Source organism: Coregonus clupeaformis, chromosome 1 (genome assembly GCF_020615455.1).
Source record: "Coregonus clupeaformis isolate EN_2021a chromosome 1, ASM2061545v1, whole genome shotgun sequence".
NCBI lineage: Eukaryota > Metazoa > Chordata > Actinopteri > Salmoniformes > Salmonidae > Coregonus > Coregonus clupeaformis.
The window spans coordinates 96,944,426-96,967,946 of NC_059192.1; the positions used below are offsets into that span (position 1 = coordinate 96,944,426).

Consider the following 23,521-nt stretch of genomic DNA (forward strand, 5'->3'; position numbering starts at 1 on the left):
TCCTACATACACATACCAAGCCCACTTTTTCCAGTACTTGATAAAGCGTATAAATTACCGCTTATGTTACAAGAAACATGTGATATGACACATGACGTGTCATTCGTCCTCGTTTACAAAGTTGCAATTTTGTAACCGGGGACAGTGGCTATCTTTATGGCAAAGACACTTGGAAACATACAGTAAATGATTCAATATTACTACCTCCATCTTTGAAAAATCAATGTAGCAACTCAGTTTTCCCCACTCTGCAGCCTGGCCAGCGTGAGCTGACAGTGACAGCAGCACGCATGCGCAGTATATCCACTGGCTCGTTGTCGGTGCTGAAGTTGGGCGGATGGAAGAAAAACACCGCGGATGGAGATTATAAGGCAGGATGCATATTTACTGTGCGATTTAACAAGCATCAACATAAAACACGTATAAGGTAATCACTACAGAAGACTGACAACCAGAATTAAAAGGGTAAGATGATGGATATTCTTCTGTTAAATGTCCCACGACCTAGCACTAGCCATGCTAGTCTCATAGCTAGCTGCCGCCTCTTCTTCACAGCACAGAAAATGAGAACGGTCTAATGTTAGCTAGATAGCTAGCTAGCTATACAGAAATTGGGGGTTATTCTTATTTTTGTTGATGCGACAATAAGGCACTATTGTAGTTTTCTATTGGATTTGCATTATCATGTGGTGTCTTGCCAAGCAGAATCAGGTTGTCTTTGCAGCTAACGTTACATGCAATGTTTTAGCTAGCTAGGTAGTGCAGAATCACAGCTGCAGATGCTTCGAATCACAGAGAACATGCAAAACACCCCAGGAGCTGCAGGCAACGAGAGTTATGATGCGAATGTTTTAGCAAGCATGCATATGCTTTAAAATGTATTTAGTTAACTAGCGCTAAAATGTACGGTTTTACCACTACTCACTAGCTAGCCAACTGTCATCCATTTCAATTGGCCGCGAGTCAGTTTACTTGGTATTGATGAACTAGACTACCGCTCCTGCCTACCGTTTTCCATATGGAATAGAAGGGTAGAATCTCAATTGGTCTCTCGATTACTCGCGTACTTTCCTCCATCCTCTCCTCGCCTCTTTTTGAAAAAGGTCAAAGGTAATCCAGGAGAGGTTGTAAAGAGAGGGAACTTGGAAACAAATACGTTTGTGAGAATTAGAAATGACTCTCCTCCACTAGCACATCATCAGGCAAATTACGTTAACAGAGGTGGAATCCCAAAATACATGTGTAAAGTGGTAAAAAAAAAGTGTGGTATTTTATAGATGAAACAAAGGATAAGTAGCATATACCTTTTAAATGTGTGCATGCTTTTCTCAGAGGAAACAGCTGGCACTGTTTCTACATGCTATCATTACAGCATTTTGGCACAAATCCCATTTAACTCATGGGAGCGATATTAGCATTTTTCATGTATCATGTCCAAATCATCCTAAAGTACACTTCATGACCAAAAGTATGTGGACACCTGCTCGTCGAACATCTCATTCCAAAAATCATGTGCATTAATATGGAGTTGATCCCCCCCTTTGTTGCTATAACAGCTTCCACTCTTCTGGGAAGGCTTTCCACTAGATTTTGGAACATTGCTGCGGGGACTTGCTTCCATTCAGCCACGAGCATTAGTGAGGTCGGGCACTGATGTTGGGCGATTAGGCCTGGCTCGCAGTCGGCTTTCCAATTCATCCCAAATGTGTTAGATGGTCTTCCACACCGATTTCGACAAACCATTTCTGTATGGACCTCGCTTTGTGCACGAGGGCATTGTCATGCTGAAACAGGAAAGGGCCTTCCTCAAACTTTTGGCACAAAGTTGGAAGCACTGAATCATCTAGAATGCCATTGTATGCTGTAGCGTTAAGATTTCCCTTCACTGGAACTAAGGGGCCGAGCCTGAATCATGAAAAACAGCCCCAGACCATTATTCCTCCTCCACCAAACTGTACAGTTGGCACTATGCATTGGGGCAGGTAGCGTTCTCCTGGCATCCCCCAAACCCAGATTTGTCCATCGGACTGCCAGATGGTGAAGTGGGATTTATCACTCCAGAGAATGCATTTCCACTGCTCCAGAGTCCAATGACGGCGAGCTTTACACCACTCAAGCTGACGCTTGGCATTGCGCATGGTGATCTTAGGCTTGTGTGCAGCTGCTCGGCCATGGAGAAACACAAGCTTTCAGAACAGGACCGCTGTGTGCTGAAGTGTATAGCGTGTAAAAATCGGTTGGCCTTTGTTACAACACTCACTACCAAGTTACAAACTGCCTCTGGAAGCAACTTCAGCGCAAGAACTGTACGTCGGGAGCTTCATGAAACCACTTCGCAGCTGAGCCGTTGTTGCTCCTAGATGTTTCCACTTCACAATAACAGCACTTACAGTTGACCGGGGCAACTCTAGCAGGGCAGAAATTGGACGAACTGACTTGTTGGAAAGGTGGCATCCTATCACTGAGCTCTTTAGTAAGGCCATTCTACTGCCAATGTTTGTCTATGGAGATTGCATGGCTGTGTGCTTGATTTTAAACACCTGTCAGCAACGGGTGTGGCTGAAATAGCCAAATCCACTCATTTGAAGGTGTGTCCACATACTCGTGTGTGTGTGTGTGTGTGTATATATATATATATATATATATATATATATATATATATATATATATATATATATATATATATATATATATATATATTAGTACCAGTCAAAAGTTGACACACCTACTCATTCAAGGGTTTTTCTTTATTTTTACTATTTTCTACATTGTAGAATAATAGTGAAGACATCAAAACTATGAAGTAACACATATGGAATCATATAGTAACCAAAAAAGTGTAAAACAAATCAAAATGTTTTAGATTCTTCAAGTAGCCATCATTTGCCTTGATGACAGCTTTGCACACTCTTGGCATTCTCTCAACCAGCTTCATGAGGAATGATTTTCCAACAGTCTTGAAGCAGTTCCCACATATGCTGAGCTCTTGTTGGCTGCTTTTCCTTCACTCTGCGGTCCAATTCATCCCAAACCATCTCAATTGGGTTGAGGGAGGGTGATTGTGGAGGCCAAGTCATCTGATGCAGCACTCCATCACTCTCCTTCTTGGTCAAATAGCCCTTACACAGCCTGGAGGTGTGTTGGGTCATTGTTCTGTTGAAAAACAAATGATACTCCCACTAAGCGCAAACCAATGGGATAGCATATCGCTGCAGAATGCTATGGTAGCGATGCTGGTTAAGTGTGCCTTGAAGTCTAAATAAATCACAGACGGTGTCACCAGCAAAGCACCCCCACACCATAACACCTCCTCCTCCATGCTTTACGGTGGGAAATACACATGCGGAGATCATCCGTTCGCTCACACCGCGTCTCACAAAGACACGGCGGTTTGAACCAAAAATCTCCAGTTTGGACTCCAGACCAAAGGACACATTTCCACCGGTCTAATGTCCATTGCATGTGTTTCTTGGCCCAAGCAGGTCTCTTCTTCTTATTGGTGTCCTTTAGTAGTGGTTTCTTTGCAGCAATTCCACCATGAAGGCCTGACTCACGCAGTCTCCTCTGAACAGTTGATTTATTTGGGCTGCAATTTCAGTTTCATCATAGCGCTTGATGGTTTTTGCGACTGCACTTGAAGAAACTTTAAAAGTTCTTGACATTTTCCAGATTGACTGACCTTCATGTCTTAAAGTAATGATGGACTGTCATTTCTCTTTGCTTATTTCAGCTGTTCTTGCCATAATATGGACTTGGTCTTTTACCAAATAGGGCTATCTTCTGTACCTACCTTGTCACAACACAACTGATTGGCTGAAACGCATTAAGAAAGAAAGAAATTCCACAAATTCACTTTTAAGAAGGCACACCTGTTATTTGAAATGCATTCCAGGTGACTACCTCATGAAGCTGGTTGAGAGAATGCCAAGAGTGTGCAAAGTTGTCATCAAGGCAAAGGGTGGCTATTTGAGGAATCTCAAATATAAAATATTTTTTGATTTGTTTAACACTTTTTTGGTTACTACATGATTCCATATGTGTTATTTCATAGTTTTGATGTCCTCATTATTATTTTACAATGTAGAAAATAGTAAAAATAAAGAAATAAAGAAAAACCCTTGAATGAGTAGGTGTGTCCAAACTTTTGACTGGTACCGTATGTGTGTATATATATATCTCAGCAAAAAAAGAAACGTCCTCTCATTGTCAACTGCATTTCTTTTCAGCAAACTTAACATGTGTAAATATTTGTATGAACATAACAAGATTCAGCAACTGAGACATAAACTGAACAAGTTCCACAGATATGTGACTAACAGAAATTGAATAATGTTTCCCTGAACAAAGGGGGGGTCAAAATCAAAAGTAACAATCAGTATCTGGTGTGGCCACCAGCTGCATTAAGTACTGCAGTGCATCTCCTCCTTATGGACTGCACCAGATTTGCCAGTTCTTGCTGTGAGATGTTACCACACTCTTCCACCAAGGCACCTGCAAGTTCCTGGACATTTCTGGAGGGAATGGCCCTAGCCCTCACCCTCCGATCCAACAGTTCCCAGACGTGCTCAGTGGGATTGAGATCCGGACTCTTCGCTGGCCATGGCAGAACACTGAGAATCCTGTTTTGCATGAAATCACGCACAGAACGAGCAGTATGGCTGGTGGCATTGTCATGCTGGAGGGTCATGTCAGGATGAGCCTGCAGGAAGGGTACCACATGAGGGAGGAGGATGTATTCCCTGTAACGCACAGAGTTGAGAATATATATAAACTCAGCAAAAAAAGAAACGTCCCTTGATTGTGAAGCTCAACAAAGTCACTTATAGATTATTTGAAATTGATGCACAAGAAATGCTAATATGAGTCCCATGACTTAAATGACAAATGCTAAATCGTTAGCATGTGGAAACAGTGCCAGGGAAACTAAACCAAATCATGGATTGCTGTCATACCTTGTCCATAGACTGCTTATAGGGTAAGGAAACCAATGTCATTTTGTAATTTGGGTGAACTATCCTCTTTGTATCTGTGCCATTATGAGGACTGTGACGGCATGGGGCAGCGCCATTGAGGCTACCTCCATTTTTTTTTTTGTGTTTGAAAAAAGCGTAAAGCTAATATTGGTGATTTTACCTCCATCTGCCGTGCTGGAGTCCTGAACCAAATCTTGTATGTCATTAATTTACTGTGGCCACTAGATGTCGCTCAAAGCCATTTACTAACTAGGCAAACCAATTTAAAGAAGAAGACAATGCCATGATCGTTGGCTGATTACTCCTAAACCATGGGAATCCCCACCCAGTTGACTACTTTAAAATGATGGCAATGTCCATGCTAAAACTGATTATATCCATCTAGAGTCCTATATCTATCTCAATGGAATTGACACTCCTACATATAGCGACTCCGTTTCTGAGTCACGGAGGATAGAAGGACTGAAGAGCCAAGGAGAGGACGGACTTATGCCCAATTGAGAAAAGGCCATAGGCTATCACAAAAATTGACAATGCATTCATTCTAGCTATTTTAATTGACAGGTAGTGATGGTAGACTATACCCTGTCAATTTCCTGGGAAAGTCAACCTGATCATGCAAAATAAAATAAAAAGAATTAAACCACTTTCATAATTATCCTTAATGTCTAAATGTTGGAGTGCAGACTTTATTTGACCAGTTAAAGTAGAAGAACTGCATACATTTTGGCCATTACAGAGCAGGGAGCCCAAGTCTCAAAAGGTTTTTCAGTCAATCATATTTCATCGCTTGACTGAAAGGGCTCACAGAGCTTGTTTTTCCTCTCAAAGCTATCCACCAGTGTTTGTTATGAAGTTGAGATGTTAATGAAGTAGGGCGTACCCCATTTAGTCGACTGGTCGACTGTTTGGTTGATAGGCTGTTGGTCGACAGATTTTTTCTTGTCGAGTGGACGCACATGTTTTTTTTCATGGCAAATGAGACACTGGTCTTTTTCGCACCTGTGGACTAATCCATTGCGGAGGCCGCGGGGATGGCATAGTCCATCACTCTAAGACAGGCATCGGCAAAGTAAGGCAGTATTTGCCTTGGCACGCCAAGCAATTTGATAAAATTGAGAAAATAAGTGAAATTGCATTTGTTTCAAAATTGCAATTGTTTTCAATAAATAGCTACTGCTTTGGACCTGACACCGTTTGTGAGAGTATTCCTTAGGCCTACAGTATGTGTGAAGATAATGTGTCTTGGGTATAATTTTAAAATGTTGAGTCAAGTAGAAGGGGATGCACAAGGCGTGTCTCTAATGCACTCTCTCCCACCAATTCATGCACATTAATTGTTTCACAACTTCATTGTGTGAATTGTATGATAGTTAGTGCCTATCAATTCCGCATTACATAAGTCACCAGTAGTACATTTACCATTAATCCCCATCATTTCTAATCTACAATGTTTGTTTGGTTAGGGTAATTTCTGTTAATACATTCATTATATTATTATTATTATTATTATTACAGTAATTTACCATTCTCATTGTCGGAGTGGACACGTTGTTTGCAGAGCGCACAACCTATGCTACACTTGTGAGAAACGAGTTTTGGTTTATTTCATTCCATTTACTCATTGTCTTTTGTTTGGAGCGCTCCTGTCAATGTTGAGCAAGGACGCGCACCTGATTATGCATAGAAGTAGGCCTAGGCGACCTAGACTGCGCGCAAATGTATAAATGTGCTCATTTGGGGATCTACTTTGACATTTTTGTCATTTAGCAGACACTCTTATCCAGAGCGACTTACAGTAGTGAGTGCATACATTTTCATACTTTTTTCCCTTACTGGTCCCCCATGGGAATCGAACCCACAACCCTGGCGTTGAAAGCACCATGCTCTATCAACTGAGTCACACGGGATAGTATTTCTGATTGTCTTAAATCACCACCACTAATGAGCTGTGGAGCTTCTCAAATAACCACGAGCCTCGGCGTAAAAGGGAAAAATGTCATGCTCTGATCCAGTGGAAAAGTAATAAAATACCTAATTACTTCTTATCCCTTGCGCAAATACAGCTGTGTCTGTTGCTGTGTCTGTTGCTGTGTGTCGCAGCTCACTGGTGCGGGAAACTCAGAGGGCCCAGAATAGTTGATACAATGTTTCAAGTTTGCTAGCACAAGCTTCTGGCCAGACCCAGCTGATAGTTGATACAATGTTTCAAGTTCTTTGCAGACAGGTGGAGTAGAGAAATTATTGTACCAAGATTCATGCTTTTATGAAAAAGTTGACATATATTTTCACATAATCGCCTGGACTAGTAGGCCTAACTGTCAACCTGTCACTCATATGGTAATGTTGGCTCTAATTCAAATCATGATTTTGGCTTTTAGATGTTGCTAGTTATTTGTTTCAATAAGGAAGTGCAGAGCACCCCAAAATCTCTCGGCTCTTAATCTACTCAAAATACACACTGAATCGGGAGTGGTCAGAGGTAAACATTGTGCTTCTTTGCCATATTTCCGGAGTCAAATCAGATCAAATGTTATTTGCCACATGCGCCGAATACAACAGGTGTAGACCTTACAGTGAAATGCTTACTGACGAGCCCTTAACCAACAGTGACATGCTTACTGGCGAGCCCTTAACCAACAGTGACATGCTTACTGACGAGCCCTTAACCAACAGTGACATGCTTACTGACGAGCCCTTAACCAACAGTGACATGCTTACTGACGAGCCCTTAACCAACAGTGACATGCTTACTGACGAGCCCTTAACCAACAGTGACATGCTTACTGACGAGCCCTTAACCAACAGTGACATGCTTACTGACGAGCCCTTAACCAACAGTGACATGCTTACTGACGAGCCCTTAACCAACAGTGACATGCTTACTGACGAGGCCCTTAACCAACAGTGACATGCTTACTGACGAGCCCTTAACCAACAGTGACATGCTTACTGACGAGCCCTTAACCAACAGTGACATGCTTACTGACGAGCCCTTAACCAACAGTGACATGCTTACTGACGAGCCCTTAACCAACAGTGACATGCTTACTGACAAGCCCTTAACCAACAGTGACATGCTTACTGACAAGCCCTTAACCAACAGTGCAGAGTTAAGAAAGAAAAATAAATAAAAAATAAGAATGTGTTAAGTAAAAAATAGATAAGTAAAATATAATAACAGTAGGGAGGCTATATACTGGGGGTACCAGTACACAGTCAATGTGCGGGGGTACCGGTTAGTCGAGGTAATATGTACATGTGGGTAGAGTTAAAGTGGGGCGGCAGGTAGCTTAGTGGTTAAGGGCGTTGTGCCAGTAACCGAAAGGTCTCCATGATTAGCTGTTCAGGAGTCTTATGGCTTGGGTGTAGAAGCTGTTAAGAAGCCTTTTGGACCTAGACCTGGAACTCCGGTACCGCTTGCCGTGCGGTAGCAGAGAGAACAGTCTATGACTAGGGTGGCTGGAGTCTTTGACAATTTTTAGGGCCTTCAACTGACACCGCCTGGTATAGCGGTCCTGGATGGCAGGAAGCTTGGTCCCAGTGATGTACTGGGCCGTAAGCACTACCATCTGTATTGCCTTGCAGTCGGAGGCCGAGCAGTTGCCATACCATGCGGTGATGCAACCAGTCAGGATGCTCTCGATGGTGCAGCTGTATACCTTTTTGAGGATCTAAAGACCCATGCCAAATCTTTTCAGTCTCCTGAGGGGGAATAGGCTCTATAATGCCCTCTTCATGACTGTCTTGGTGTGTTTGGACCATGATAGTTTGTTGGTGATGTGGACACCAAGGAACTTGAAGCTCTCAACCTGTTCCACTACAGCCTCGTCGATGAGAATGGGGGCGTGCTCAGTCCTCTTTTTTCCTGTAGTCCACAATCATCTCCTTTGTCTTGATCACGTTGAGATGTTGTTATCCTGGCACCACACTTGTCTGACCTCCTCCCTATAGGCTGTCTCATCGTTGTCGGTGATCAGGCCTACCACTTGTGTCGTCTGCAAACTTAATGATGGTTTTGGAGTCGTGCCTGGCCATGCAGTCATGGGTGAACAGGGAGTACAGGAGGGGACTGAGCACGAACCCTGAGGGGCAACCCGTGTTGAGGATCAGCGTGGGAGATGTGTTGTTACCTACCCTTACCACCTGGGGACGGCCTGTCAGGAAGTCCAGGATGCAGTTGCAGAGGGAGGTGTTTAGTCCCAGGGTCCTTAGCTTAGTGATGAGCTTTGAGGGCACTATGGTGTTGAACGCTGAGCTGTAGTCAATGAATAGCATTCTCACATACAGTGAGGGAAAAAAGTATTTGATCCCCTGCTGATTTTGTACGTTTGCCCACTGACAAAGACATGATCAGTCTATCATTTTAATGGTAGGTTTATTTGAACAGTGAGAGACAGAATAACATAAAAAAAATCCAGAAAAATGCATGTCAAAAATGTTATAAATTGATTTGTTTTTTAATGATGGAAATAAGTATTTGACCCCTCTGCAAAACATGACTTAGTACTTGGTGGCAAAACCTTTGTTGGCAATCACAGAGGTCAGACGTTTCTTGTAGTTGGCCACTAGGTTTGCACACATCTCAGGAGGGATTTTGTCGCACTCCACTTTGCAGATCTTCTCCAAGTCATTAAGGTTTCGAGGCTGACGTTTGGCAACTCGAACCTTCAGCTCCCTCCACAGATTTTCTATGGGATTAAGGTCTGGAGACTGGCTAGGCCACTCCAGGACCTTAATGTGCTTCTTCTTGAGCCACTCCTTTGTTGACTTGGCCGTGTGTTTTGGGTCATTGTCATGCTGGAATACCCATCCACGACCCATTTTCAATGCCCTGGCTGAGGGAAGGAGGTTCTCACCCAAGATTTGACGGTACATGGCCCCGTCCATCGTCCCTTTGATGCGGTGAAGTTGTCCTGTCCCCTTAGCAGAAAAACACCCCCAAAGTTTCCACCTCCATGTTTGACGGTGGGGATGGTGTTCTTGGGGTCATAGGCAGCATTCCTTCTCCTGCAAACACAGCAAGTTGAGTTGATGCCAAAGAGCTCGATTTTGGTCTCATCTGACCACAACACTTTCACCCAGTTCTCCTCTGAATCATTCAGATGTTCATTGGCAAACTTCAGGCGGGCCTGTATATGTGCTTTCTTGAGCAGGGGGACCTTGCGGGCGCTGCAGGATTTCAGTCCTTCACGGCGTAGTGTGTTACCAATTGTTTTCTTGGTGACTATGGTCCCAGCTGCCTTGAGATCATTGACAAGATCCTCCCGTGTAGTTCTGGGCTGATTCCTCACCGTTCTCATGATCATTGCAACTCCACGAGGTGAGATCTTGCATGGAGCCCCAGGCCGAGGGAGATTGACAGTTATTTTGTGTTTCTTCCATTTGAGAATAATCACACCAACTGTTGTCACCTTCTCACCAAGCTGCTTGGCGATGGTCTTGTAGCCCATTCCAGCCTTGTGTAGGTCTACAATCTTGTCCCTGACATCCTTGGAGAGCTCTTTGGTCTTGGCCATGGTGGAGAGTTTGGAATCTGATTGATTGATTGCTTCTGTGGACAGGTGTCTTTTATACAGGTAACAAGCTGAGATTAGGACCACTCCCTTTAAGAGTGTGCTCCTAATCTCATCTCGTTACCTTTATAAAAGACACCTGGGAGCCAGAAATCTTTCTGATTGAGAGGGGGTCAAATACTTATTTCCCTCATTAAAATGCAAATCAATTTATAACATTTTTGACATGCGTTTTTCTGGATTTTTTTGTTGTTATTCTGTCTCTCACTGTTCAAATAAACCTACCATTAAAATCATAGCCTGATCATTTCTTTGTCAGTGGGCAAACATACAAAATCAGCAGGGGATCAAGTACTTTTTTCCTTCACTGTAGGTGTTCCTCTTGTCCAGGTGGGAAAGGTCAGTGTGGAGTGCAATAGAGATTGCGTCATCTGTGGATCTGTTGAGGCGGTATGCAAATTGGAGTGGGTCTAGGGTTTCTGGGATAATGGTGTTGATGTGAGCCATGACCAGCCTTTCAAAGCACCTCATGGCTACAGACATGAGTGCTATGGGTCAGTAGTCATTTAGGCAGGTTATCTTAGTGTTCTTGGGCACAGGGACTGGTGGTTTGCTTGAAATATGTTGGTATTACAGACTCAGTCAGGGAAATGTTGAAAATGTCAGTGAAGACACTTGCCAGTTGGTCAGCGCATGCTCGGAGTACACTTCCTGGTAATCCGTCTGGCCCTGCGGCCTTGTGAATGTTGACCTGCTTAAAAGGCTTACTCACATCGGCTACGGAGAGCGTGATCACAGTCATCCAGAACAGCTGATGTTCTCATGCATGCTTCAGTGTTGCTTGCCTCGAACCAAGCATTGAAGTGATTTAGCTCATCTGGTAGGCTTGTGTCACTGGGCAGCTCGCGGCTGTGCTTCCCTTTGTAGTCCGTAATAGTTTGCAAGCCCTGCCACATCCGACGAATGTCGAAGCCGGTGTAGTACGATTAAATCTTAGTCCTGTATTGACTCTTTGCCTGTTTGATGGTTCGTCAGGGGGCATAGCAGGATTTCTTATAAGCGTCCGGGTTAGAGTCCCGCTCCTTGAAAGCGGCAGCTCTACCCTTTAGCTCCTCCGGAGTCTGTCTGAACAAAGCGTTAGGTTTGCATTGCGTGACCTTTAACTCTGAGGTTATACAGAAAACCACTTCATGGTAATACATTAGATCAGTGAAACTCCTACTTCTCCCCGAAATGTATTCCCGCCATTGAGCCCTTGTGAATAGTCTGTTTAAAAATAAAAAAAAGGTGACACCCTGTTAGGCGACGAGCTAGAGGCCGTCCATGGGTTTCTCGAATTAGCATTTTGTAAAAATCACTCAAAATATGACAGGTGACATTTATCTGAAATTGGTTGATGGGACTGTAATACGTATGATTCCGCCGCATTTAAAATCTAGGACTCAAACTAGCTAAAAAAGACTTCAACAACCATAACATGCAACAACTGTGGTCCTTGTGGTCCTCTGTAGCTCAGCTGGTAGAGCACGGCGCTTGTAACGCCAGGGTAGTGGGTTCGATCCCCGGGATCACCCATACACAAAAACAATAAAAAAATGTATGCACGCATGACTGTAAGTCGCTTTGGATAAAAGCGTCTGCTAAATGGCATATTATTATTATTATATTATTAACTGACAGCATCCTAAACTACCAAATACTAGGACAAAGCTAGCTAGCAATTTTAGGACAGAATCACGTTCAAACAAACATTGCTGAAGCCAACATGAATCACAACATTACCCATTCACAATATTTATGCTAAGTGCCTCCCGCTTGGCTGAAGAGAACTGTAGCAAACTGAATGAACTACAGAAGTGGGGTGGTAAGAGAAAGAACCGCCCACTTTTCCAACATTGTTTTTCTCCCTTTTGATGTAGCGGTTTGTAGGGCTGGGAATTGCCAGGGACCTTACGATATAATATTATCAAGATACTTAGGTGCCGATTTCGATACTGTGATTTTATTGCGATTAGATGTTCCAAACATATTGCTCTCCATTTGTCTGCTGCAGAAGGACAAGAGAGAGCCATGAGGAAACGAGTTTTGATCAGTCATGGAAATAAGTGTTGAAAACAAATTGGCTCACTATTTAAAAAGAAGATGGAGAACAAGCTATGAAGGAAAAACTTTTGGTGCAGGTACAGCCGGCTAGCGCAAAAATAATATTGCGATATTATTAAAACGATACGATATATCGTCAAAAATAATATCCCGATATGTGACTGTATAGATTTTTTCCCCCATCACTAATAGTTACATTGTTTTCTTCCTTTCAATGTAGAGGTTTGTGACCTCAAGCTGTGCAGTACAACACTGCCCTGTTAGCCATCTTAATTATTCATACAATTAGCCTATTCTTCAACTGATCTTTTAAGACAGCACCTTTTCCTTTCAGTTAAACGTTTGCTATGTTTTGTTTGTCCTGAATGCAGTCACCTCACATCTCCCCCTTCGATTGAAAATCATTTATTTTGGGTAGTTTTGTCTCATTCTTGTCTAAATGCAGAGTTATTACGGGCTAATAACGGAGAGCCTAGCCTACTTGGTGGACCATTTTTGTAGGTAACCTATGTGGCTGTGCTTTAAATTAAGCGTAACCCAATAACATTTACTTGTGGGTCGTTCTATATGAATTCAGTTACTTTTTTGACCACACCCCTTTTTATTTGAACAAAACCTTCCATACATGTTTCCCCACAGTAGAAGTGGTCATAAAGTGACTTTTTGGAGCTGAATGACAAAACATTCAGGAGATAGTGGCTCAAATTTGAGCCACTATTTCATTTGTACCCTTCCCACCATGAGACCTCCATGCCTTCATCACTGAAAAAGATAAAAGGTTGAGTTTGATATCATTTGAAAGCTTACAAACAGGGTTGTCAAACTATTTTATAATTTCTTGAAAAAAATGTTTTTTAATAAATGTAATTTATTTTTACCTTTACAGTCAATTATCTAAAAACAAGTAAACTCAGATCTTTTCCATTTTCACGTATGTAGGAGGCCTATGAAATGTACGTGTGCCGATATAGATCAAAATCACTTGGGTGAACTGTTGGAAATAAAACATATAAATAGAATGATTTATATTAAGAAGCAAAGTGGAAAGCAGCATCGTTCTTGTTTGGAACAATCTGTTGACTGCATTTGACCTAACAGAACAACATGCAAACTTATAGTGAATCTAACAGCGGGGAGGAGGAACTGAGCTACTTGAGTGACAGGGGGCGGGACTTGTTGTGTGTTTGGGAAGCAGCCGCAAGAGGAGAGAGGGAGAGAGACGAGGAACAGAGTAAACTATAAAAACGGACGTTACACGCAGCTCAGTGGCGGTTCAAAATATTGCGATATGGATATTGCTTGAGATATGGATATTGCTCAATATTGCCCTTAGAAGGTAGTGATGTGTCAGCCAGTTGAATACCAGCTAATCAATTCCTGTTACTTTACATCACCCCTAAAAACAATACAGACAGTCAGTCATACTTCATGTTGCACTTTGGTCGTATGGCCACTTAAGGTGCATTTAGATGAGCCTTGGTTTCAAGGTGAAGCATATATCAATTACTGGCGTATGGGGATATGTACAGGAATAGCCATTTGAACGTTTAGCCTATAGGCTAGGCCTAGTAGGCTATATTTGCATTTGGTAGCCAATCAGGGCCATTCTATGGGATGTGCTCTCCGTTTTCCAGATTTTCATCAATGTTCATAGAAGCCTAACTAAAGACTGACTTACAGTAACTTTGAATTTATGGGTTAGCATATTGTTTTTTATTTTACCAGGTAAGTTGACTGAAAACATATTCTCATTTACAGCAACGACCTGGGGTTACAGGGGAGAGGAGGGGGAATGAATGAGCCAATTGGAAGCTGGGGGATGATTAGGTGGTCATGATGGTATGAGGGCCAGATTGGGAATTTAGCCAGGACACCAGGGTTAACAACCCTACTCTTACGATAAGTGCCATGGGATCTTTAGTGACCACAGAGTGTCAGGACACCTGTTTAATGTCCCATCCAAAAGACAGCACCCTACAGGGCAATGTCCCCAATCACTGCCCTGGGGCATTGGGATACTTCTATTATTATTTTTAGGCCAGAGTAAAGAGTACCTCCTACTGGCCCTCCAACACCACTACTATTGACATTAGTAAATCATACCAGATTTGAAAAATGGCAATATCTGTCCATATTTCTAGATTGAGTTCTTAAGGGTGTGAGGGGTCGCCCCTCTTTAAGCAATGAGTAGGCTTGGGCGGTACACCGTATACCGGGGTATTTGGAAATAGCCAAGGGATGGTTTTTCAATACCGTCAATACATTTTAATATTTGTACCAACTTTTTAAGTAAATACCTGCAGTCAACTTGTGCAATGCGTTAGGAGATGAAGTAGATTGCGTTCTTCATTTCACCTGTCACATTATTTTACATTATGAAATGTACTTACAGAACAGCTGAGCCAGTCAGGTGTTTGTTTCTAAATAGCACAACAGGAGAAGGTGGGAGGAGCTGAGTCCAGCTGTGTGTTGACAGGGGTTGTTTTATTTTGAAAGTCAAGTGTTTTTTTGCTTCAATAGAGGGATCAGGGATGTGCAACTATAGTTTTCCTTCACAGAAAATACATTGGTGCAACACATTCATCAGAAAATAGCTTCATTTTCATCAGATAACAGAAGTGCAACGCTATTTGGCTGGCAGCCACACAAGTAAATGACCTTACAATGGAAAAGCATTGCCTTTTTAGCAAAGAACGATACATGGCCATCATATTTCTAATGTTTATCATAGGAAGAATGTAACCAGCTATATTTCCTAATGTTTTGCTTAAAGAAAAGTAGCAGAATGCCTGTTCATGAATTCTCATCCGAGTGGAGAAGTGCAACTGAAGCAGAAAATTAGTCTGATGCCGACTAGAAATTACAATAAGAAACATTTTAGATCTGAGTTTACAAAACGCAGCAAGATATTTCTTTTTTCCTGCGTGGAAAAACTAAGAATTTTGCCTTAATACAACAACTAGTTTAACTTGCTATCTAAGTAAGTGGCTGAATTAATAAGGTGACAGGCATCATATTGTGTTAGTTTTCTGCTGTGTTTAAGAAGTCAAAGCCCTTTGGATGAGTTATTTGTACAGCTGCTACTGCTATCTTGATTTCCTTGAGTTTTTCTCCTCTCAGTTCTCTGCGGCCTGCTCCTCCCCTCTCTTCTCCAAGCAGGCAGGCCCGTTTCCCTAGCAACTCCAGACTACACACTGACACAGCCTGTAGACATGTTGCTGGAGAGCCAGTACTGCATGCGTCAAATCTTTCTTCATTTGCACAATGTCTCTCGTTCAAATTCGCTTGTAAATGTCAAAACTCACCAAAAATGACATTCGGTAGCTCCTACCTATATATGTATAACTTTATGAGCTGGATTGCCTGTCTTTGCAATTAGTTTATTTTCGTTTGCGCTCACTAGCATATTTAGCTAGCAGCCTCCATGGAAATTCGCTATTACTTGTGGTAATTTTGTTAGCATTCTGGTAATACATGCACAATGGGCTTTTTTGCGCCCACTTGTGTACTAAACCAGTAATACCGTAAATCCTGGGGTGAGAGGACGGTATGAGGATATGAATATCTGGATACCGCCCAACCCTAGCAATTAGCACACTTTCACCATCACCAATGACTAAGACAAATGGTTGAACTGGCTAACTAAGCAGACCCACACAATGGATGGTTGGAAGTTTGATTGAACACTCAATTAGGCTAGCCACCATAACTTTAAAAGGTCACACTTTTGGAGGATTCACATTGTTTAACACTGAGTGACCAAACAACTGTAAATCATTAGATTACAATGGATGGAGGAGACGCAAGGAGACGTTCAGCGATTTGACCACTGGCAACTGGTTTGAATGTTCGTACTTCGCGATAACCAATTGGTTGAGGGAAGTTCTCGCTAGCCATGGATAGACCACCACAGACATGCAGTATAGAAAGCAATTATGTCAAGCCTCTGGGGATGTGAGTCCTCTGTTGGGACTGAGGAGAGGTCCTGGGGATGTGAGTCCTCTGTTGGGACTGAGGAGAGGTCCTGGGGATGTGAGTCCTCTGTTGGGACTGAGGAGAGGTCCTGGGGATGTGAGTCCTCTGTTGGGACTGAGGAGAGGTCCTGGGGATGTGAGTCCTCTGTTGGGACTGAGGAGAGGTCCTGGGGATGTGAGTCCTCTGTTGGGACTGAGGAGAGGTCCTGGGGATGTGAGTCCTATGTTGGGACTGAGGAGAGGTCCTGGGGATGTGAGTCCTATGTTGGGACTGAGGAGAGGTCCTGGGGATGTGAGTCCTCTGTTGGGACTGAGGAGAGGTCCTGGGGATGTGAGTCCTCTGTTGGGACTGAGGAGAGGTCCTGGGGATGTGAGTCCTCTGTTGGGACTGAGGAGAGGTCCTAGGGATGTGAGTCCTCTGTTGGGACTGAGGAGAGGTCCTGGGGATGTGAGTCCTCTGTTGGGACTGAGGAGAGGTCCTGGGGATGTGAGTCCTCTGTTGGGACTGAGGAGAGGTCCTGGGGATCTGAGTCCTCTGTTGGGACTGAGGAGAGGTCCTGGGGATGTGAGTCCTCTGTTGGGACTGAGGAGAGGTCCTGGGGATGTGAGTCCTCTGTTGGGACTGAGGAGAGGTCCTGGGGATGTGAGTCCTCTGTTGGGACTGAGGAGAGGTCCTGGGGATGTGAGTCCTCTGTTGGGACTGAGGAGAGGTCCTGGGGATGAGTCCTCTGTTGGGACTGAGGAGAGGTCCTGGGGATGTGAGTCCTCTGTTGGGACTGAGGAGAGGTCCTGGGGATGTGAGTCCTCTGTTGGGACTGAGGAGAGGTCCTGGGGATGTGCAACAGCATGTTATTGTTAGTGGAACCTTTTCTTAGGCTACTGTTTACGTTGGGGCAGTCCCACTCTTCACATACGGTCTATTTGTTGTTTATTGGATAGAACAGAAGTAGAGAGGCAAGATAGAGGAGAGGGTGCTGAAATAGCAGTGGGCCAGATTGGAGGAGAGGGTGCTGAAATGGCAGTGGGCCAGATTGGAGGAGAGGGTGCAGAAATAGCAGTGGGCCAGATTGGAGGAGAGGGTGCTGAAATAGCAGTGGGCCAGATTGGTGGAGAGGGTGCTGAAATAGCAGTTGGCCAGATTGGAGGAGAGGGTGCTGAAATAGCAGTGGGCCAGATTGGAGGAGAGGGTGCTGAAATAGCAGTGGGCCAGATTGGAGGAGAGGGTGCTGAAATGGCAGTGGGCCAGATTGGAGGAGAGGGTGCTGAAATAGCAGTGGGCCAGATTGGAGGAGAGGGTGCTGAAATGGCAGTGGCCCAGATTGGAGGAGAGGGTGCTGAAATAGCAGTGGGCCAGATTGGAGGAGAGGGTGCTGAAATGGCAGTGGGCCAGATTGGATCCCTAGGCCACTAGACACTTTCCTGACAGAGCTAACTTTGACTTGTGAGTACATGGAATAAAGTGTTTATTGTGAACCTCCTGATCCTCTGTACAGTACCCTGCCTAGCTGAGGTCTGTCAGTGGCCCTCCCCAGGCCATGTTAGGAACCAGATGAGAAAGGATCTCTGTAGTTGTCATGGAGATGACCATCTAGACCTCTGCAGTCATGTGCTTGCTGTAGTTCTGCAGTATAGACCCAGGCTATAGCTAGCCTAAAACTGTGAAACACAAACTTACATGTCCATAACAGTCACTTTTGAAAACTGTTAGACTATAGCCTACATTATGCACAGTGGTTTCATTTTTGGAGGTGTCGAATAAGAGACATACCTGGATTTGTGGTGGACTTCATCAACAAAGAGTGAAAAGTAGGCCTAATGCAGGGGTGGCAAACTCAAATCCTGGAGGGCCATGTTTTCAATTATTTTTCCAATTAAGACGTAGACCACCAGATGAAGGGAGTTCCTAACTAATCAATGATGTTAATTAATCAATCACCTGCAAACACATGGTCCTCCAGGAATTGAGTTTGACACTCCTGGACTAATGCTTCAGTAACCCAAGGTCAAATGTTAATATAAACCCACTATCTGTCTGTACAATATTACAATGCACTGTATTTCTGTTCTTTTTTTCCAGATGGTATATTTTTGCTCCCCTTGCGCTCAACATGTGCAAATGGTCCACCCACTGAGTCCCTGAGCTCTGCTGAGACCCAGGCGGAGACCGCTGTCCTCCTTATCCTTCCTCACCTCCTGGCCCTCCATCAAGGATGGTGAGAACAACAATACTACCCTGTAGACACACCCTAGTGCTTTACTTTTGAACCCACCCAAGTTCAACCAACCACTTACCTCAGCGCCATGATTCTCCTGCCGTGTCTGTCTGTGGAAACAACTGACTGATTCTCATGGTAGGTTCCTTAGGGCAGAGTCCCATGACCTTATAGTAGTGAATGTGACTGCTAAGTTTCATGAAATGTGATCCTACATGTATCCATCCATGATTTAAGGAAATTCAATATGTTCCTATTTGAATTCTCAAAATTCTATTCAGCTGTACACATCTGACAGACTCCTGTAAGTCGCTCTGGATAAGAGCGTTTGCTAAATGACAAACATTTAAATATAATGCAGTACCACATCTCTCTGAGTGAGTATGGGTGGAAACTGGAGAGTCTGCATCACTGGTGGCTGCTTTAGAACGGCCCTATTACGCCTACATTACCCTATTACGCCTACATTACCTACTAACCCTATTAAGCCTACATAGCCTGCAAACGCCATGCTCTACCAACTGAGCTACATCCCTGCCGGCCATTCCCTCCCCTACCCTGGATGACGCTGGGCCAATTGTGCGCCGCCCCATGGAGCCTGGATTCGAACCATGATCTCTAGTGGCACAGCTAGCACTGCGATGCAGTGCCTTAGACCACTGCGCCACTCGGGAGGTTAACCTACTAACCCTATTAAGCCTACATTACCCTACTAACCCTATTAACCCTACATTACCCTACTAACCATATTAAGCCTACATTACCCTACTAACCCTATTACGCCTACATTACCTACTAACCCTATTAAGCCTACATTACCTACTAACCCTATTACGCCTACATTACCTACTAACCTTATTAAGCCAACATTACCCTACTAGCCTCATTTAAGCCTTCATTACAACAAATGTAGGATGCAGGCCTGGCTAGGATCACCAGCTGTTAATATTGAGTAAATTAGCTTTAGATTTTTGGGGGGAGGTGCTTGAGCTGGGCGATATGGACAAAAAGTAATATTGTGATAAATGTAACTTTGGCTCGATAACATTGCAATGGACAGTTACTTTATGTTAGCGGCAGGGCTCTAGACAATTTTTCTCCAGTGCCAAGTAAGATAACTGAGATGTTAGCCTCAAAAAGTCAGCTATTTCATGGAACATATCCAGGGAAATCATGGTTGATGTGTTGATGTGCAACCTGTCAAAATAGGATCCAGAATTATAATATTTATTTTTGGCTCTTCAGAGAATTTGCCGACATCTTTGTCGTTATTGGCCTAAAGGCTATATTATTTACCACCTGAGGAAGGGGGAACTCAACACTTAGCTAGACTGCTAACTGTAAATATGATATTGTTGCTATATAGCCATGTAGGCTAATTGATTAATCTATCAGTAAATGCAGGCTAATGACCTACAAAAACTTTGTTGGACTACATATCTCCCTCCTCTGTGTGCACAGTGGGGAGAGGGAGTGAGAGTAGCTCTCTCACACAGCAGCCAACAGCGAAACAGGCACAGGCAGATACTTTCATAGCAGGAATCAACATAATGCATAAGTTATTAGTTTTGACCAAATAATGGTTTTCGAAAAATCTACAAGAATGTTGTGTAGCAAAATCATAAAAAATTTACCGACGTACGCAAAACGCTTCTGTAAGAGGAAGGCAATATTAGTGTCAGTAATTTTTTGTTCATTGTCCCAGCTCTTACAGCAAGATCAAAGGACAGTACATTTCCCAAATGGCTAATAAAATAGAAATTCTCCTCACTGTAGTTCGACAATAGAAATAAAGTAAGAAATTCATCCTGGACAAAATGTGATGAGTTGCATAATGTAAAGGAGGTGCTTTGGCTAAGCCTATATTTGTGTTTCCACATGGAGGGATCTTTTATTTGCATTTATTTTCAGTGGCGAGGATGTGTCCCCAGCTAGAACAAAGGTGTTCGTCACTGTATTTTGCATCAATGTGCATGTTTTCCACCGGTGGCTGCTCAAGTGGTCAACTCAAGATTTGCATATTTGGCCTATTGGTCCATGTATCATCATGTATGTTAAAGTGTAGGCTACTCAGAGACAGGAAACCTCCTCACTGTTCATTGATAGTGTCCATAAATAAGGAGCGAAAGTTGAATGATGACTTTGCAGGTAAGATTATCCTTTATTTAATAGCTTTTAGATTGGAGAGCAAAGTTTAAAAGTAGTGAAGTAGAATCACAGGAGAGATGAAATGAGGGCAGAGAGGAAATGTGTCTTAAAGGTTAGCCTAAATATATAATATACAGTACTCCATACCCAAATTATGCACAATGGTCATTATTAACCTGTTATAATTATTATATTATAATTATAATCTGTTCTTTAGGATTGATTGAAACAAGCATTATTGTACCATTCAGTACCAGGATGTTAATAATCGTGGTGACTGTACCAGGATGTATCCATTGTTGGCACATCTTTTTAAAGATTGCTCATCTTATTTACTAGGGATGTTCCCAATAGGCTCATCATTTTATTGATTGATTTACCGAATGTGCTTGTTAGGATGGAGGCCTTCTGTTCATGTACTGGAGTGTTCATTCACTCAGGATAGATTTGCCATATTAGTGTCAATAGGTTAATGGTGTGTTAAGAATTAGCAGCTCTCCTTCCTTCCTGTAAAACATATGACTTTGTATCCTACTTTTGTTGGCTCTCACAATAGAGATATTGCACACAGCTATTGCACTGCAACCTTTAGGCTAGCTTGTTTTATTCCCCTTGACTCACATATAGTCCTAGTGGGCTATAGACCCTTTATTCACATATAGACCTAGTGGGCTATAGACCCTTTACTCACATATAGTCCTAGTGGGCTATAGACCCTTTACTCACATATAGACCTAGTAAGCAATATACCCTTTATTCACATATAGGTATATATATACAGTGGGGGGGAAAAAGTTATTAGTCAGCCACCAATTGTGCAAGTTCTCCCACTTAAAAAGATGAGAGAGGCCTGTAATTTTCATCATAGGTACACGTCAACTATGACAGACAAAATGAGATTTTTTTTTTCAGAAAATCACATTGTAGGATTTTTTATGAATTTATTTGCAAATTATGGTGGAAAATAAGTATTTTGTCAATAAAAAAAGTTTCTCAATACTTTGTTATATACCCTTTGTTGGCAATGACACAGGTCAAACGTTTTCTGTAAGTCTTCACAAGGTTTTCACACACTGTTGCTGGTATTTTGGCCCATTCCTCCATGCAGATCACCTCTAGAGCAGTGATGTTTTGGGGCTGTCGCTGGGCAACACGGACTTTCAACTCCCTCCAAAGATTTTCTATGGGGTTGAGATCTGGAGACTGGCCAGGCCACTCCAGTTCTATTTTGGTTTCATCTGACCATATGACATTCTCCCAATCCTCTTCTAGATCATCCAAATGCACTCTAGCAAACTTCAGACGGGCCTGGACATGTACTGGCTTAAGCAGGGGGACACGTCTGGCACTGCAGGATTTGAGTCCCTGGCGGCGTAGTGTGTTACTGATGGTAGGATTTGTTACTTTGGTCCCAGCTCTCTGCAGGTCATTCACTAGGTCCCCCCGTGTGGTTCTGGGCTTTTTGCTCACCGTTCTTGTGATCATTTTGACCCCACGGGGTGAGATCTTGCGTGGAGCCCCAGATCGAGGGAGATTATCAGTGGTCTTGTATGTCTTCCATTTCCTAATAATTGCTCCCACAGTTGATTTCTTCAAACCAAGCTGCTTACCTATTGCAGATTCAGTCTTCCCAGCCTGGTGCAGGTCTACAATTATGTTTCTGGTGTCCTTTGACAGCTCTTTGGTCTTGGCCATAGTGGAGTTTGGAGTGTGACTGTTTGAGGTTGTGGACAGGTGTCTTTTATACTGACAACAAGTTCAAACAGGTGCCATTAATACAGGTAACGAGTGGAGGACAGAGGAGCCTCTTAAAGAAGTTACAGGTCTGTGAGAGCCAGAAATCTTGCTTGTTTGTAGGTGACCAAATACTTATTTTCCACCATAATTTGCAAATAAATTCATAAAAAATCCTACAATGTGATTTTCTGGATTTTTTCTTCTCAATTTGTCTGTCATAGTTGATGTGTACCTATGATGAAAATTACAGGCCTCTCTCATCTTTTTAAGTGGGAGAACTTGCACAATTGGTGGCTGACTAAATACTTTTTTCCCCCCACTGTATTAGGCACACCTATCACAACAGGGCTATAATGTAGCACAGCCTCTGAACATTTGAGCAGCTTCTGCTCATGTGAGACCTCAGTGTGTAGGGTGTCTCTGTGGGTGTGCCAATCTCTTGCTCACACAGCAGAGCAGATTTGGCTCAGTGCCAAACAAGTCCAGCTCCAGGAGGGGATCCTCTCTGTGTTATTTTGTCACTACCTCTTTCTATCTCTCTCTCGCCCTCTCTCGCTGTCTCTCCCATGCTCGCCCTCTCTAGCTTTCTCTCTCTCGCTCTCTCTGGGCTTGTACAGCTGAAAATGTTATATGTTTGCCTCTGAGTTTGAATATTAATATTGTTGACATGGTTTGATTGTGATTGCAACACACACAATACCTTGTTTTAAAAATGGTTTTGTTGAAATTATTAAAAGTTTACAACATGAATGAGTGGGCGAAGTTAGAAAATAACCAGTTATTATTAGAAATGGAAAAATACCTTTTATATAGTCTCTAACCAATGTTGTGATATTCATACATCTATGAGGAAGATG

The 23,521-nt window shown here is 43.0% G+C and overlaps 1 protein-coding gene across 3 annotated transcripts in view; it reads left to right on the top strand.

Moving 5' to 3' along the window:
* Positions 1-312: 312 nt before the first annotated feature.
* LOC121578051 (regulator of G-protein signaling 17) overlaps positions 313-23,521 on the top strand; it is a 39,381-nt gene continuing 16,172 nt past the window's right edge. For 2 of the 3 annotated variants that reach the window (XM_041892130.1, XM_041892149.1), the window contains exons 1-2: positions 313-465; positions 18,644-18,917. In XM_041892130.1, coding sequence (XP_041748064.1) covers positions 18,915-18,917 — 3 coding nt within the window. In that variant the 5' untranslated portion in view covers positions 313-465; positions 18,644-18,914. The remainder of the gene's footprint in view (positions 466-18,643; positions 18,918-23,521) is intronic. The other variant, XM_041892140.1, reaches the window with a different exon arrangement.